At 39.6% G+C, this 16371-nt stretch overlaps 2 protein-coding genes across 7 annotated transcripts; one reads left to right on the forward strand and one right to left on the reverse strand.

Moving 5' to 3' along the window:
• The first annotated feature begins 401 nt into the window (after positions 1-401).
• On the forward strand, positions 402-11034 carry RINT1 (RAD50 interactor 1). 6 transcript variants are annotated; one of them, XM_030452654.1, is made up of 15 exons: positions 402-718; positions 1173-1359; positions 1767-1954; positions 2077-2318; positions 2466-2639; positions 2717-2866; positions 3904-4060; positions 5371-5481; positions 5647-5872; positions 6492-6629; positions 7350-7549; positions 8562-8776; positions 9429-9609; positions 9719-9837; positions 10395-11034. In XM_030452654.1, exons 3-15 carry the CDS (start codon positions 1778-1780, stop codon positions 10609-10611), a joined length of 2307 nt encoding a protein of 768 aa, XP_030308514.1. In that variant the 5' UTR covers positions 402-718; positions 1173-1359; positions 1767-1777; the 3' UTR covers positions 10612-11034. The 6 variants fall into 6 exon arrangements, with proteins under 6 accessions (XP_030308514.1, XP_030308521.1, XP_030308540.1 ...); XM_030452661.1 differs by having other exon boundaries at positions 485-581; positions 10395-10632; XM_030452680.1 differs by lacking the exon at positions 1767-1954 and having other exon boundaries at positions 485-718; positions 10395-10632.
• A 282-nt stretch (positions 11035-11316) lies between these two features.
• EFCAB10 (EF-hand calcium binding domain 10) lies at positions 11317-13088 on the reverse strand. The gene is made up of 4 exons (XM_030452697.1): positions 12944-13088; positions 12594-12758; positions 12247-12331; positions 11317-11703 (listed from the first exon to the last, which is right to left on the reverse strand). The coding sequence occupies exons 1-4, from the start codon at positions 13041-13043 to the stop codon at positions 11670-11672; spliced, it is 384 nt and encodes a 127-aa protein (XP_030308557.1). The 5' UTR covers positions 13044-13088; the 3' UTR covers positions 11317-11669.
• Positions 13089-16371: the final 3283 nt, after the last annotated feature.

A 16371-nucleotide genomic window follows, 5' to 3' on the forward strand; every position in this document is an offset into this window, starting at 1 on the left:
GGCTTCTGGCAGAAAAAAGTCACGATAATGCTGTTCTAAAACGGCACTGGATTTTCAAACTGAGCGCCCCACGGCCCCCCGGGTGTTGCTGAACTGAACCGAACAGAAGGCGCCGGCCCACCAGTACCTCAGGAGCGGACGTCGGCTCCTCAACCAGGGGGGCTGCGCTTCCTAGGCGGGCCCCGCCTTCCGAACCGCTTCCGAGCCCCTGCCCCAGCGCCTGCCCGGAACCGCCTCTGGGCCGGGGTTACCCCGGGCCGGGCCGCGAGCGCCGCCCTGCTGCCCGCGCTGCTGGCAATGGGGTGGGGAGGGGAGGAAAGGGGGAACTGCGCCTGCGCCGCGGCCGGCCCCGCCCACCGGCTCTGCTCCCACGTGACCCTCCCCCGCGGGGCGGTGACGTGGCGGGGGCGGGGCGCGGGGCAGCGGGTACCTGATACCGGAGCTGCTCCTGGGGCGCTCCGGGGCCTCGGCCCAGACCCGGCCGGTTCGCCGCGGAGGATCTGTGCGAACCCCACTGTCCGTCGCACCCAGCTCCCTGTCCGTGAGGGAAAGCGGCGCCTGAGGGCAGAGCCCTGATCCGGGTCAGGAGGACCCAGCACGGCGCTGCGGGTGCCGGGGAAGGGCTGGCTGGGGGGCTGGCCTGGGCCTCGCCCAGAGCCGTCCCGGGGCCCGCACAGTCTGATAACCCTGCTTGAAACGGCCTGGCCCTGTGGTGAAGGTGGGTGCTCCCCGGGGCCCTGTTCCTCTCCTCTGGTGTCCTGATCCTTTCCTTTAGTAAAGAGCACCGCTTGATTAGTAGTCTGCTCTGGTACAGTTATTTTCATTGCTGCAGACAGCGTGGTGCTTTTTATTACCCTGTTTTCTCTATTCGAGTTTTTTTCCCATCATCTCCCCGGTTTATTTACCCATTTACCCATCATCTCTCCGGTTATTCTTCCTGGTGCTTTCTATTGCTTCTCCAACTTTGGCTCATCAGTTACACTGTTTTCTTATTCTTTCCTGTTGTTTGCTTAGTAGGATTTTTATTTTTGCTTCTAGCAGGTAAAGTGCAGGTATATACATTTAATTTTTAAATACTGTTTTGAAAGTGATACTAAAAAGCTGCAAAAGCTGCTAAGCACCCATCTTTGTGGCTTTTGTATCACTGTACACGATCATTCTCTCACTTTCAGGTCTGTTTTTTCCTGGATGCTGCAATATGTGTGGATCAGCAAGTGCCTCTCCTGTTACACAGTGTGGGATTTCTTATAAATGATTCAATGATGTTTTTACAAATTATTGCAAGAACTGAGTGGATGCTTTGCTAGTAATACATCAGTCATTAATTGATGTCTCTTGAGCATCCAAAGTTATAAGAAGGTAAAATGGAACATTGTTATCTTCCTTTATATTTTACAGAAATATTTTCCCACTATTTCTTGTTAAGTTTTCTGTATCACATATGTAGAAACTACATATATATTGAACTGTTTTTAATAAAATTCATACTTTAAAAGAAGGAAGACAGTAACAGGCATATTTCTCTGCACTAGTTGATGTAGGATAGATCACCAGTTGAATGTGTGAGCAAGGTTTTGTCACATCTCATCTAAGACTTGGGCCAGCAAATCATCTCACTTAAAGCAGTATATTTACTGAATGTCTTACTTAAGTTTCAGTTTAACTTGAACTGCCCAGCTTTTCAAGGTGTATTATGTCCTCAGTGGAGCAGTAGTTTGTGCTGTCTTAGCAGTCACTAATTGGAAATTGTATAATTGGTATTGCAGAGAAATAAAACATGGCAACTGTTGCTGTTGGAAAGAAAGAAGTCACTAGAGACCTAGATCATTGTGATATCCCCTACTATGTTTCTGAATTTGTGGAACGAGAAGTTGGAAATGACTATAATTCTCTTAGGAAGCTAGACAGCCTTATTGATAAACTATCTGAAAATAAAAAGCAGTTAGAAGAACAGGTAAGAATGTTTACATTTTGTTTTGTTTTTCTTATGAATACGTTGTATAACTAGTTAAGTGTATTTTATGTATATATATGCAACGTTTCTGTGTCAGACTTGATACTTCTCTGTGAATGTAGGTACTTACAGTTTCATCAGAAGTCCCTAAAAGAATTCAGAATGCCCTAAAAAATGCTGAAGATTCTAAAAAGACTATCAGTCAGCTTCTAGAGGAAGAAACTCTTCTCTCTGATTCAATCAATAGCCACTTACTGAAAGCTCAGCCATGGATGGAGGATCTTGATGTACTGATTAGTCAGGTCGAGGAGATTGAACGACACCTGGCCTATCTTATATGGATTTCACAAATTGAAGAGTTAAGGTAAATTTTTAGAGTACTCCCTATATGTTCTGATACTGGTAACCTAGCTTGTCCCATCGTTAAAATGTCTTAGATTTGAGAAAATGTTATCTTCATTTCTGATATCTTTAACGAAGTTTTGGTTTTGACTTTTCCTATACTTTGTAGTGATAGCATCCAGCAATATTTGATTACTGACAATGTTCCAGAAGCAGCCAGTACTCTGGCATTCATGGCAGAGCTGGATATTAAGCTTCAGGATTCATCTTGTTCTCATCTGCTTGCTTTTGTGAGATCCACTGTTAAATTCTGGCATAAAATTCTTAAGGACAAATTGTCAAGGTAAGAGACATACTGTCACTCTCTCGTCTGTGCATGGTGTTGTTGGTTTGTGCTGATGTGCTTGCTCTGCCTTGTAGTGATTTTGAAGAGGTGCTGACCCAGCTCCGATGGCCTTTTGTTGGGCCACCACAGTCTCAGGCATTTGGCCTTACTGCTCCAGCCAGTGCTTCTGATACATACAACAATTTGGAGATGTTGTTTTGTCAGCTTCTGAAACTGCAAACCTCGTATCCTTTTAAATAGTTGTGGTGTATTTTAATAAGAATAATAAATACCTGTGATGCACATTCTCAAGTAGATTTAAGATTTTGTTTGCCTTAAAGACAGAAGATAATTTTTGTTATATTGTATTACCTTAGGTTTTTGTTTGTTTCGAAAATGCCAGAGGCCAAAGTTGTCCTTGTTGCAGTGGACACATTGGAGCTCCAGTGATCTCTTGTAGCTGACAGTTCAGGTTTTCACCAGAGTCAGGCCTTACATGCTCCAGCAAGGTTACACATGTTAAACAGTGGAGATGTAGATTTTATTTTGCACAGTTAATGCTTGTCCTTTCATAGTCTCATTTGAAAGCAGCCTTAAGAATTTTAATATGTTCCATCCCAGAAAGAAAAGAGGGAAAGATAAAGATGCTTCTTGCAGGGAGACTAGCAAAAGGGGAGACTACAAGAGGATGTTCATTGCACAGCAGTAGTGCTCCCTCTGTCTTTGAGTTTAATGAGAAGGCACTGATGCTCATTCTGTTAATATTTGTGAATTAAATAAAGCACAGATAAAGCTCAACCAAGCAGGGTTTTTTTTGTTTTTAAATCATGAAGCAGGAAGATACAACACCACTCTACACAACCCTGAGCTACTAACAATTTAGGTGTGGCAGACTGGGTTACTTTAATAAGTTACCTGAAAACAGAAAATCAAGTATAGCATTGGTTAATCTCCTTTTATTCTCCTTTGAGTCTTTTATTCTCCTTTAACAAATATAAGTAAGCATGTCTCTTGGACTTTTTTTTTTATTAGCTTCCTGAATCTAAGTGACTTGAATTGTCACTGAATGAATAGTCATTTGTAGCCTGAGTTGTATTAATTATTATATAAACTGAAATATTTTGAGTATCCTTCACATTTGAGGAATTGTACTGATTGTCTAATACTGCCTTCAGCTAATGAGGTAGAACTAAGAAATGTTCATTTTTACAAATCTATTTTATTGAAATTAAGATACTGTGAGAATTCAACACTTAAATTTGTCCTTGACAGTCAAACTTAGGGATGAACTCTTAACCAAGCCTAAACAATTCCCTGAAAAGTATTCTCTACCCCCATCACCACCCATTATCCTTCCAATACAGATCATGCTGAATCCTCTTCAGAAAAGATTCAAGTATCATTTCACTGGAAATAAACAAACCAATGTTTTAAACAAGGTACGAAAGAAAGCAGTTTAATTTTTTTTTCCAATTGTTCTTTAAGCATGAGATTGCTGTATTTAAATTGTGCAGCTTTGAAACTTTTATTTCTTAAATTAAGATTCTTCAAAACTGAAGTTCTTCTGCCTAAAAAAACATGGACAGGCATCAAGGTGGCACTTGGAGATGTTTCAGAGTCACAGGGATTTTCTCTGGGCTAGGCAATATTTCTTCCCTTGCTCAGATCCTTTAGAAAGCCTTACTACAGTTGTAGACTGCCTCTCATAATTTCAGAAGTTTGATTAATTTCCTCTGTCTCCTTGCAAATGGTTTTACACTGTGCCTTATTACTTGAGTTCCAAGACTGTGCAAAGCTGTGACTTAGATTTTTGACATTGTACCTTCATGTGCCAACAATAGGTGAACAACTTTGTAAAAAACTTGTGAAGAAAAGTGTACTGGTAATGTAGCTTCAGATCAGAAAGATATTCCAACAGCGCCTGATAAGTATCAACCTGCAAGGGATTTACAAGTATTTCAGAGGACAAGCTCAGAGTTCACAATGATCTTGGCAAGGTGGGGAAGGAGTGTCAAAAAAGACCCCCAAAAGTGATGAAATTCAGTAGACAAGTGAAAATTATTACAGAAATGAGAAGGAAACACAAAATGGAGAATGGGAGTGCAGTTCAACAAGAGGTTCCTTGGCTATTGGGAGTGAGGAGAAGAGGAACTGCTTCCATTTGCAGCAACACTGAAAGATGTGTTAATAAGAAAATATAGCCCATCTTTTTAGGTGTGGAAACTGGAAAAATTTACAGGTCTTAGAATGTGATATGAGAAGGTGATAGATTTTCTACTTCCAGGGAGATAGTGGGATCGAGCCTGTATCCAATGATGGCCAGTAAGAAGGGAGTCACTAGGAAGAGTTTTCTCAGGAATGCATCTTTTTTTGCTATACCAAGAAATAAAGACCAGACAGAAGAACAGGAGAGAAAGTACACAAAACAGAAAATGGACCTCAAGTGAGAAAGCCATAGAGATAGGGCAGACAAAAATAATGAAGCTTTTGCTTGAGAAGAAACAGAATAATTGTTGCATTTAGGACAGTTCAAGTCTAGAAATATTTTCTGATACAGCTTTTGTGAAAATCAAAGCTAAGTAAAACAGTGAAAGACTTGTGTAATCTGAGATTACACAAGGAGAGGAGAGGGGGAAGGAGATACAGGGGAAGAGACTGATATTTTTAGAAGTTTGTCTTGAAATATTAGTAGCATTTGAATAAATGTAGTGTGCGTGCATTTAATGTTTTCTTTTCTGTTTTAAATAAGCCTGAGTGGTATTTAACACAAGTACTTTTGTGGATTGGAAATCATGCAAAGTTTCTTGATGACAAAATCCAGCCAATACTGGACAAGGCAGGATCTTCAGTGAATGCTGGGGTAAGCACTTCGTGTTTTTATTTATATGAATGTGTAAGTCCACTTCCACTGGTTCCACCAGGTATGTGATAAGACAACTTAGCCTAGTAGCAGTTTGTTATGTACATGTTTGTATTTGTTAATGCTTTGTATCTTGACATTTGATTCACTTTTGTCTTTCAAAAGCTTGAATTCTCTCGTGCTCTAGTAATGCTGATTTTGGAGAAGTTGGCTTCTGATATTCCATGCCTGTTATACGATGATGCACTCTTTTGTCACCTTGTGGATGAGGTACTTCTATTTGAGAGAGAGTTATATGGTGTTCATGGTTATCTCAGCAGCTTTCCAAGTTGCATGCATATTCTGTCAGAAGAATCCTGCTTCCAAAGGTGGCTAACAGTGGAAAAAAAATGTAAGACTTCCAGTGAATTTTGTTGGCCTTTTGTTGAATATTACACAAGCAGAAAAAAAAGTGCATGTGTATACTTACACAGTTAGGCTCCTCAGATAGGATAAGTCACTTGGACAGGACTACTGTGTCAGACATATTTTTATATGCTGTGATTATTTTGACTAAAAATTGGTTAGACTCTAATAGTAGGTCTCTAGTTTGTAGGACTTTTGCCCCTAAGCTTATTTTTGAGCAGAAATCCAGTGGATTTCTACTGTATGAAATCCAGTAGGCTTATTTTTAGGCAGAAGTTATATGTGTGCATAGGAAGGACTTTAAATTGAAATAGGGGAAAGCTATTGAGAAATGAAGAGGAAATATATTGGAAAGAGCAAGCCAACTATTAAAAAAGCAAACCAACCCTCCAGTCAACCCTGACATAGCTGTTAACAGCACTGCAAATGCAGATATATTGAAGCTGGGTTCGCATGAAGCCCTAGTCACCAGTAGTTTTTATAACCTGAAAATACAAAATTTAACTTACTTGAGATAAGGCCTTTATTCTTATGTATTTTAGAGGGTGTTTTGTTAAAATTTTTTTTTTTTAAATAAATCAATTTACAAGTTTTGTGCATCTCAGTTGCTCTTCAGAAAATGGACTCTATGCTTTCATCAGAGGCTGCCTGGGTATCACAATACAAAGATATCACTGATGTGGATGAACTGAAAGTCCCCGATTGTGCTGAAACTTTTATGACTCTGTTGCTAGTTATAACAGGTAATTATTAATCTGTGGGCATTACTCTTGTTTGTAATGAATAATAAAAAAAGTTTCATCTAACAGATTTTTTTTACTAAATCCCCGTTGTCTGCAATAGTCATCAAGTAATGTTGCAAAGTTGTGATTTTTGCAATTTAATAAAAGCTTTCCTGTTCATTTTGCATTTTGGGCACTAACTCAAGCATGAATAATCTTGAGTTAGTGACATTTATGAAATAATAATTAAAAATGGCCTTTGATATTTAGCATCTTAAAACTCATTCAGAGTTGAGATAATTTGTTACAGTGCAGTAATAAAAAAATCTTGCTATTCTTTTTGACTCTGCAACAATTTAGAAGCTATTAAGTGATATCTTCTTTCTTGGGACAGAGCATATGGGCAAGTAATTTTTCAGAAGGCTTAATTGCACATTCAGCAATTTTATCCTACTCTATACGCGTAAACCTTAGGGATTCCACTTGATGGTGTGGAATATCACATATTTCTTTAAGTATCAGAATAGAAAATGCTAGTGGAATTAGGAGGGGGAAGAATACTGTTTGTTTATGTGTTTAGCTTTTGCATTTTCCCTGAAATTGTTAAAAGTATGTCAGCTCTTTTAAATACTTTAGGATGTTCTCACCGGCATAAGGTTGCATACTAAGATAACAGTAATATTTCCTTTTGAAAAGTTTTCTCTCAGTGTTGGAAAATCTCTCTTATTGATATCTTTCTAGACAGGTATAAGAACCTTCCAACAGCTTCCAGAAAACTACAGTTCCTGGGCCTACAGAAGGAGTTAGTTGATGATTTCAGAATACGATTGACTCAAGTAATGAAGGAAGAGAGCAGAGCTTCTTTAGGATTCCGATACTGTGCAATCCTTAATGCTGTTAACTATATAGCAACAGTATTGGCAGACTGGGCTGACAATGTAGTAAGTATTTCACTTAAACACCTGAAGTCCATTTTAACTATTTTTTGTTTCATAACAAATTATTTTCAGAACTGTTTTAAGTGTACTCAGAAGAATTAATTACTGGAAAAATAGAATGAGATGTAAATTCAGAATTAATAAAAAATAAATAAGGACAGATTGTTGTTTGAGATCTAAGCTCTATTAATTATAAAATTTCTTGGGAAATGCAAAGAGAACCTGGAGGATGGCATAACCAAAACAGACAAAAAAGTAGTATTCTTCACATGCTTTGTATTGAAAAAAAATAGTTAGTTTTTGAGATTTCTGGGCTGGCTTAAGATCATTGATGTTGAAGTGTGTGCAGTAGCCTATGCATGATGCTTGAAATACTCCCCTGGCAGGTTAGCTGAAATGGGTTCAGCGTGGGTATCTGCACTGCAACACTGGGTGTTGCTCAGAAAATCTGCTCACTGATAACTGGGAATTTATATAGTAGCAGCTAGGATGAGGGGGAACAATTTTAAGCTAGAAGAGGGTAGATTTAGGTTAGACATTAGGAAGAAATTCTTCACAAGGAAGATGGTGAGACACTGGAACAAGTTGCATGGAGAAGTTATGGATGCTCCATTGCTGGAAGTGGATGGGGCTTCAGGCAACTCGATCTAGTGGGAGGTGTTCCTGCCCATCGCAGGGGGGGTTGGAACTAGCTGATCTTCAAGGTCCCTTCCAACCCAAACCAATCTATGATTCTTTGTTTCAGTATTTCTCTAGATCTGTTCTCATCAGCTATCTGCTATTGTATCTGAAACCTATATCATTTCCATCACTAGGATTAAGCTGCTGTGGAGGTTTTTTTAATGAAATCAGGACCCTGGGGGAAGATAAGAGTGTAGTTTTAAAATCTTTAAAAGTGAAGTTTATAAATGTGTCAGCAGAGTGTTTCCTAGAACTGGGCCTATTAAAGTACCAATAAAAAGTTCAAACGGTAAGATTATTTTTTCTAATATTCAGGTCTGATTTGTTTCTGTAGTTCTTTTTGCAGCTCCAGCAGGCTGAATTAGAGGTTCAGGCAGAAAGTAACACTGTCAGTAAACTGCAGCTGGGGCAGCTGGCTTCGATGGAGAGTTCTGTCTTCGATGAAATGATTACCCTCCTGGAACGCCTGAAACATGACATGCTGACTCGTCAAGTAGACCATGTCTTCAGAGAATTCAAAGATGCTGCAAAGCTGTACAAAAAAGAGAGGTGATTCTCTCTGTCTACTTTATTCTCATATTATGATACTATTTCCCATTTTAAATATTGAGGCAAATAAAGGCATGAATAGCTAACAGGCAAAATTCTTTTCCTGAGGAAGAACGGTGAAGGTTAGCAAGTTTTGGAAAATTCTCTTAACACTTATTTCAACGCTGTTTTGATGCTGTTTTCAGAAGTAGTTCCAAAATTTGTGGGCATGTTATCCTAAAAACCCTAGGAAGAAATCTGGATCCCTCTGATTTTGACAGGAATTATTTTCTTCAGACTACTATTAACTCTAGTTCAAAATGGCCTGTAATGACTGGTCTGTCTTCATGGGCTCATAGAGCTTCTTGAATGTTTGCTCCTGAGCAGAACTTCTGAAGTACTTCATAAAAAGAATACAACAGATTGTATTAGTTGGGGTTTCTCTGAATGGCATGTTCAGAGACTTAAAACGAGAGCCTGATTTTAATATTAAAGGAAATTTAAACAGTATAATACTGATTACTTTTAGATGTGAAATGGTAAAGAACTCTCTGACTCATTGTAAAGGGGCAAGACTTTTTTTAGAAAATTTTAACTAAAGTTGTTGTAATATGAATAAATGTTGTAATATGAATAAATTCATTATAATGACCATTATAATAATTTCTTTTAGGTGGTTATCTTTACCATCTCAAGCAGAGCAAGCAGTAATGTCTTTATCAAGCACAGCTTGCCCAATGTTGTTGACCCTACGAGACCGCTTGCTACAATTAGAACAGCAGCTCTGTTATTCACTGTTCAAAATTTTCTGGCAAATGCTTGCAGAGAAGGTGGATATATACATATATCAGGAAGTAGGTATCAACAAAACATGACTTATGTAATACAGTGTAGATTGCTACAGTGACTGTAGCAATGCCAGTGGCTGGCCTAAACAGCATGTGCACCTCTTTGCATTTGTAGGTAATTATGGCAAATCATTTCAATGAAGGAGGAGCAGCACAACTCCAGTTTGACATGAGTAGAAATCTGTTCCCTCTATTTTCACACTACTGCAAGAGACCAGAAAACTACTTCAAGCAGTAAGTAGTCTGATCTGTTGGCATTTCAGAAGTGAATGTCCTGAAGAATACACGTTTTATGTATCATCAAGATTTTTTCACAGTTAGTTTTGATCCAGATTTAAAAGATGGAACCAGTGTTTTGCTTCCAGTGTTTACAACTAGGAAAATTTTGATTCTGCATCATGTACTCAGATAGCAACAGGCTGTGGCATGTGTTCTGGAGTAAAAGGAAACAAATAGTGCATAATATCCACACAGCTAGTTAGATGAAAAACGATGTGACTAAGGCAGGGTATCAGCTCCCTGATATGATATTATAATATTTGGGAAAATGTTCAGGTTCCAGCAAGTATCTGTTAAATTGTGCTTTTAAAATATGCTGAATTAATCGTAATTACCATCATTATCCTAATTATCTTAGGGTAAAACGTAAGCCATACTTGTTGAATACATACAGTTGAATACTTCTGATCCTTTTCAGAAGTCTGTAGCAATTTTTTTTTTAATCACTGTATGCAGAGAATAAAATGTATCTCATGTGGTTCCATGTTAATCCATACAATTTTTTCCTCTAGCATTAAAGAAGCCTGCATTATCCTGAACCTGAATATTGGCTCAGCCTTGCTTCTGAAGGATGTACTACAGTCAGCTTCAGAAAAGGAAACAACATTCAAGCCAAACCAGCCATCTGCAACAGCAGCACTAAATGAACTTGGAGTTTATAAATTAAGTCAAAAAGATGTCGAGATTCTTCTCAATTTGAGAGCTAATTGGCCAAATACAGGAAAATAAAGACTTTTTCAGGGATGGTTAGTAACTTTGTCTAGCTTACTTATTTCAAAGCAAAGCAAATATGTTGTAATATACTGGGGTTATTCTTTCACTGCTGTATGCTGGATGACTTGTTTAATTTAATGCTTTATTGTATGCAGTTTAAAAAAAAATCAGACTGCTACTCACCTGGTTTTGAACTAATGAGATCGTATTTTCTGTAGCCACTTTGCCATTTCATTTAGAAGCTAAAACTGCGTTTGTGTCTCAGATGGCTTCCTGGTCAGTGTTGTGGGCTATAACATCATCCTAAGCATTTCAGAGTATTTACATTGCAAATACACCACTGTACAACATGGACAGCTCTTCCTATGCCCTGAACACAGATGTTTCACATCTTTAAATCCCATGCAATGACTGTTCTGTATTTATATACAGAATACAGAAAGAAGGCATGTGTCACTTTGCTTCTTCATTCAGACTAATTCAGATTTTTTGCTCTTTGCTGTACCAGAGTCTCTCCTAATTTTTTAAAAAGTTCTCCTTACAACACAGTAATTAATGTATTTTTAAAGTTTGAAAATAGCATTTTACTTGGAAGTGCTGCCTTTCTTCAACTGTGGACATGTGTCATAATTTGCTGAAGATGCTCTTCCCTACAAAAAACTAACACAAGCCCCAAAACGCCAAACCCAAAATCAACTTAAGAAACAGCTTACCTCTTGAAGTTAATTTTATTCACTGGTAATGATCCAACAAGTAACAACCCCTTACTGTAACCTAGCTACAAACTGAAGAAGGAAACTCCAAAACAATATTTTATTTGTGTAAGAGAGATGTCTACTTTTAAAAATTGTATTAAGAAAAGCAATACTCAAAAGCTGTTCCTCCAGTGCCTGTTGAATGTTTTCCATGAAGAAGTTCTTGTCATCTGTCCTTTTCAGCAGATTGCTTAAACAGCGTGAGGAAAATGAGAGTAAGTGCATACATCTTAAAGTCAGCTATGCACAGCTGACAAACCAGAAAAATTGAGCAAAATGCCTATTTTTAATATAGATAGTAGACCACGGCTCACACTATTACACAGCCCAACTCTCCAGCATCTTTTTCTTCCTAAGACAGAAAAAAGAAAAAAAATTCTAGTTAGCTAAAAATGATGATAATTTGTTCCAGGTACCTTTCAGTGATTGCAAACTACAAAAAAAAAAAAAGCTTCCTAGGATCCTACCTTGACCATGGGAAAAGATTATAACTGAGCTTGTTTTATATGCAAGCTATGTTTTTATCTCTGACCAAGAGATAAAGAGCACAGCTTTGCTATTCCACATTTCTAGATCAATATTTGAGCCGCTGGGGTACCTGGTGATTTGGTGTCTGACACGAGGGGCAGGTAATCTGAAAGTTTTGCTTTGGGAGCATCCTGGAACTGAGAAGGTGGATGAAAATGCCAAGTTTGGTTCAGGTTACAGAAAGCCAAGCACCGTCAGGCAGCAGCTGACATTTTTAGATCTTGCAGTGTAAAGTAAAGGAGTTAAGCTTAAACCAGCAAGTCCTCTAATTCTATAATTTTGTAAAACAACCCCTTAGATCCCAGTAAAATATCTCTTGTGCTTACCCTCCCCTGAAAAAAACCCCAACAATCTCAAATAAACTTACACTTCTTCCTTGAATACATCCAGTGTGATATTTACATCATCTCCTAACCGCAGATCTTCAGTGCTCAGTCCCAAAGTTTTGAGTGCTAAAGTTAAGAAAAGAGAATTTCCTATGCAGGTCTTGGAAAAATTCACATCTTCAAGTGACATGGAGATAATAGAAGCTAAACACATGCACCTGAAGTAGATGTATTTTTTTTTTTTAACTTTCCAAGTTCTGGGCTGTGTATTGGCAGCTGTGTGGATATTTCTAAGGTACACATATGCGTAGCTTTGAAACTACTTTACTAATTCAGAGCAAACACACACAAACACCTCACCGTGCCGTGGTGTTGAGGTGAAACGCACCTTCTCTGTACTGCGCTGGCGTTATGTGGCCTTGGCCTAGAACATCCAGCAAACCGAACATGGCCACCAGGTTGTCCTCGTCCATGAGGTAAGGGTAATCTCCCTCAGCTCGTCTTCCAGCCTTCACCTTTTCCAGCGCCTGGATCAGGAACTCGCGTGGTCTTTCTGCAATGAAGTTAAATTGCCCACAAGCGCAGGACCCTCAGCCGCAGCCTCCCTTCCCCCTCTGCCCACTTCTGGCAATGCGGGCGCAGGGTGGCTACAGCTCCCCTGCCCTGCCCTCCCCTGCCCTGCCCTCCCCTGCCCCGCCCGGCCCTGCCCCGCCCTGTCCGCGGGGCGCGGTACCGCACCGGGGCGGTGGTAGAGCACCAAAGCTGCGAGGCGGTGGAGCAGCTGCGGGATACGGTGACGCTGCAGGTACTCGCGGCACTGCTGCTCGCCCGCCGCCATAGCGTCCTGCCGGGACACCGCGCCACCCGCCCCGCCCCGCCGCGCGGCACGGCCGTTAACCGTCACCCGTCACCGGGGGGAGGCGGCCTCAGGTGATGGCGGTGGGCAGGGAGGGACACAGAGCTGCTGTTCCGCGAAGGAAGGTGAGGAGACTCCCCAAGGAAGACAACGCAACACGGAAACGGCCTCGTGGGCTCGGCGGGAGGGAGAGGTCGCCAGAGCTGGCGGGGCTGTCAGTCAGCTCGGAGCCTCCGGCGGAGGAAACCGGATGGCTTACAGTCCACTGACTGCGCAGCCCCTGCTTCAAGGGGCAGCAAGCGGGAAACTAAAGTTAAGTTTTCCTGCCTGTCAGCGCCTTAGCAATGAAACAGAAAACTCATCGCCCGCAAGCCAGTTTACTAGTATGTACAGCAGTTGCATTAATTCATGGGGAAAAACAAAATACAGGCTATAGCTTTTAACACTTATGCAAGGCTTCTCAGCTTCAGCCACATCCCCTTGCATTTGCGGTAATAACAGTTTACGCCTTTTTGCTTTTCCCCAAACGCTGTCCACTACCCGGACGGTTTCGCTACAGGCGGTTTTGGTTAATCCCAGTAAATCCGAGTGGATAGCAAAATGTTCAGATGCCACCTAGTGGGACGTGATCGTGCGTGTTCGGTGCTGGTATGAGCAAAATCCATGATTAGCAGCTAAGAGGTTAAACTTTTTTTACCCAAAAAGTGCGTTTCACTTATTGAGAGCTTTAGCATAGCCTATGCAGATGGAGAAGGGACATCAAAGAATTTTTTTTTTCTACCCAATGTGTGAAGGAGAAGATAATAAATTGAAGTGTCCCACAAACAAATCTACAAAGACATAATCACCTGCCATCAAATAAAAATAGATGAGAAATGAGCATACAATAAAGAAAAAAAATTGTATTCCTGTAAAGAGTCTAGCATTGTATTAAACTCTTTGCTAAAACTAAAATATCAGAAGACATTAATATAATTCACCTTTTTTTTCTTAGAGTGGCAGAGAGCATCCAAAATTGCAGAGATCATGCAGTCATGTTCCAGCTGTATTCTTTAATATTTTAAACTGATAATGCTACCTGCTTCAAGTTTTAGTTAGGGCTATAGGAACTGGTGGTTCATAACCATTACCTTCCTTTGAACAGGCAGTGGTGGAATGTTCTTTTTCCTAAAAAAATCATAGAACCCATTCCTGCAATTGACTTTTCTTTGCCTTTCTATTGCATTTGCAAAGCCTTTGCAAAGTTTTTCCTAAAGAAGAGCAATGGTAGAAAGTGTAGACTGAAGTGCAGAGAAGTACAATCTGCTATGGAGGAGTATATCTCTCCTCTACAGACTACAGCAGAGGAGAAATAAAGGCATGACAAATATTTTTGTGAAAATGAGAACCTAAGGATAGGAAGGCTGCTTGGAAAGGAAGAAGCAAATGACAGACTGGATAGAAAGGGAGGTAAGTCACTGTTAAGGGCAGGGAATGCAGCATGCAGCAAAGGAGGTCTGTCCTTCAGTGGTCAGCAAAGATGACCAGTATGAAATACGTATCTTGAAGGCTGAAATTTTAAGAATAAACACAGACATTACAGGTTGAAGTGTGCTTTTCTTTTCAAAATTCACTAAGCAGAGCAAGCCTCAATTTGATTTAGAACTAGAAATAAAAAAACCCCCTCATCATTAAGAAAGTACATTTCCTTGAAAAAATGCTCAGATAGTGAATAATGTATTTATTGTCTAAATAATACATTATTATCCTCAGTTCATATCATGATAGATAGTATCAGCTGCATATATGAGTCTGAAAAGTATGATAGTTTAGGACAATTTGTGAGCAGCTCACATGGACTGTTGTAAGAGAAAAACAGGATTTGACAAATATCTGAGCTTTCTGGTTCTGTTTTAGAGATGCTGCTAATTCAGTTTTAATCAAGAACTCAAGGACTAAACCTATTTTCATGTGTTCAAAGTGTCCTGGCTATTTAAAATTAAATTTGGTTGAAAAACTTAATACTTGTTATGACAGAAGCTGAGCCTTTTGCAGAATATCATTAGTAACTGAAGCCTTTTTATCTAATTACATAGAACTAAATAGACTGCCACAAGTCTTACACATTGTAACAAAGAGAAATGGGGACTGCAGGTCACATATGGAGCTGGCTGCAGAACAAGCTTTTGTCTTGCTGAGGAGAACTGGCAGATATATGTGTCCTTCCAAATGGGAGCTCTAGAAGACTGAAGTCTAGGGCTGTGAGAAGAGATGGGAGCAGCAAGGGCTGGGAAAGGTGCCTGAGTCTGTCACATGCCTTGAATGTGCTGAGCAGCAGCTTCTTTAATGCTTTGCCTTCCTTTTGTTATATTTTATGTAACCATTGCTTCTGGCAAGCTTCCCCTAAGCAGAGGAAGCTTCTCTAAAGCTTCCCTTCTCCTTTCTATGGAGACAGCAGCTCACAAAGTAGGTATCAGTATTTCTGCAAGTCAGTCATAAATAGCAAAACACAAAATAACCCTGTCCATGGGAGTATGCACACATCCACCATTGATGCAGTCGAAGGGCAGACAGGGACCTGCTGCTTAAATACCAGCTTTATCTTTGTCATGCTTAGAAAAGTATGTTTTAAAGGAGGTCTGTACTTGTCTTGAGCTGTAGGTTTCAAAAGGTACTCAAGGAGCAAAACAGCATAAAAATTTGCATGAAAGAAACATTCTTGTGTTCCAAAGTCTGAATCTGTTGTATGAATCTCCTCCCAATAGTTCTGGAATCGGTATTTGGCATTTCTTCCAATTGTGAATTCTGAGAGTTTTGAAAGAGTAAAATAGATACCAGTTGCAGACACCAACAACTTTTTCTAAAATAAACTTATCTGTGGTAAAAACAGAAGCATAAAGACTAGAGTGCAATGAATAAAAAAGTTACAGTGTGATCTGCTTATCTCTGAAACTGGTGGTATTTAAATTATGCTATATTATAAAAGAAAGAGTGCTGCTACAAGTAAAATACTTGTTGCATAACCAAAAAAAAAAAAAAAAAAAAAAAAAAAAAAAGTGGGGGAAACCCACTCAAAATAGAGAATGGCTTGTAAATCATTCTAATGAACCTGCAAGCTCTAAAAAATGGCTAAGTCATATTTGGAAAATAATTCTACTGGTCATTGGCAATGATGGCAAACAACTAGTAACTCGTGGCTCTAATATTCCATTTTCTTAGCTTTAATTCTAATGATTGCTAGAAATAGCAAAGCATTGTGCATACAGGCACAATGTCACTCTTCAGCCATATGTAGGAACCACTATGGAAACTTCAGTACCTACTGTTACTT

This window comes from Calypte anna, chromosome 1 (assembly GCF_003957555.1).
Source record: "Calypte anna isolate BGI_N300 chromosome 1, bCalAnn1_v1.p, whole genome shotgun sequence".
In the NCBI taxonomy this organism is placed as follows: domain Eukaryota; kingdom Metazoa; phylum Chordata; class Aves; order Apodiformes; family Trochilidae; genus Calypte; species Calypte anna.

Excerpts from the sequence above, each read along its gene's own strand:
- EFCAB10 (XM_030452697.1), bottom strand. The coding sequence starts at position 13,043 with ATGGCGGCGGGCGAGCAGCAGTGCCGCGAGTACCTGCAGCGTCACCGT. Across the intron at positions 12,759-12,943 it reads GGTGCTCTACCACCGCCCCG|AAAGACCACGCGAGTTCCTG; the intron begins GTGCGGTACCGC and ends ACTTCATTGCAG. Across the intron at positions 12,332-12,593 it reads GCCAGCGCAGTACAGAGAAG|CACTCAAAACTTTGGGACTG; the intron begins GTGCGTTTCACC and ends TCTTAACTTTAG.
- RINT1 (XM_030452654.1), top strand. The coding sequence starts at position 1,778 with ATGGCAACTGTTGCTGTTGGAAAGAAAGAAGTCACTAGAGACCTAGAT. Across the intron at positions 1,955-2,076 it reads AAAAGCAGTTAGAAGAACAG|GTACTTACAGTTTCATCAGA; the intron begins GTAAGAATGTTT and ends CTGTGAATGTAG. Across the intron at positions 2,867-3,903 it reads CTTCTGAAACTGCAAACCTC|GGATGAACTCTTAACCAAGC; the intron begins GTATCCTTTTAA and ends AGTCAAACTTAG.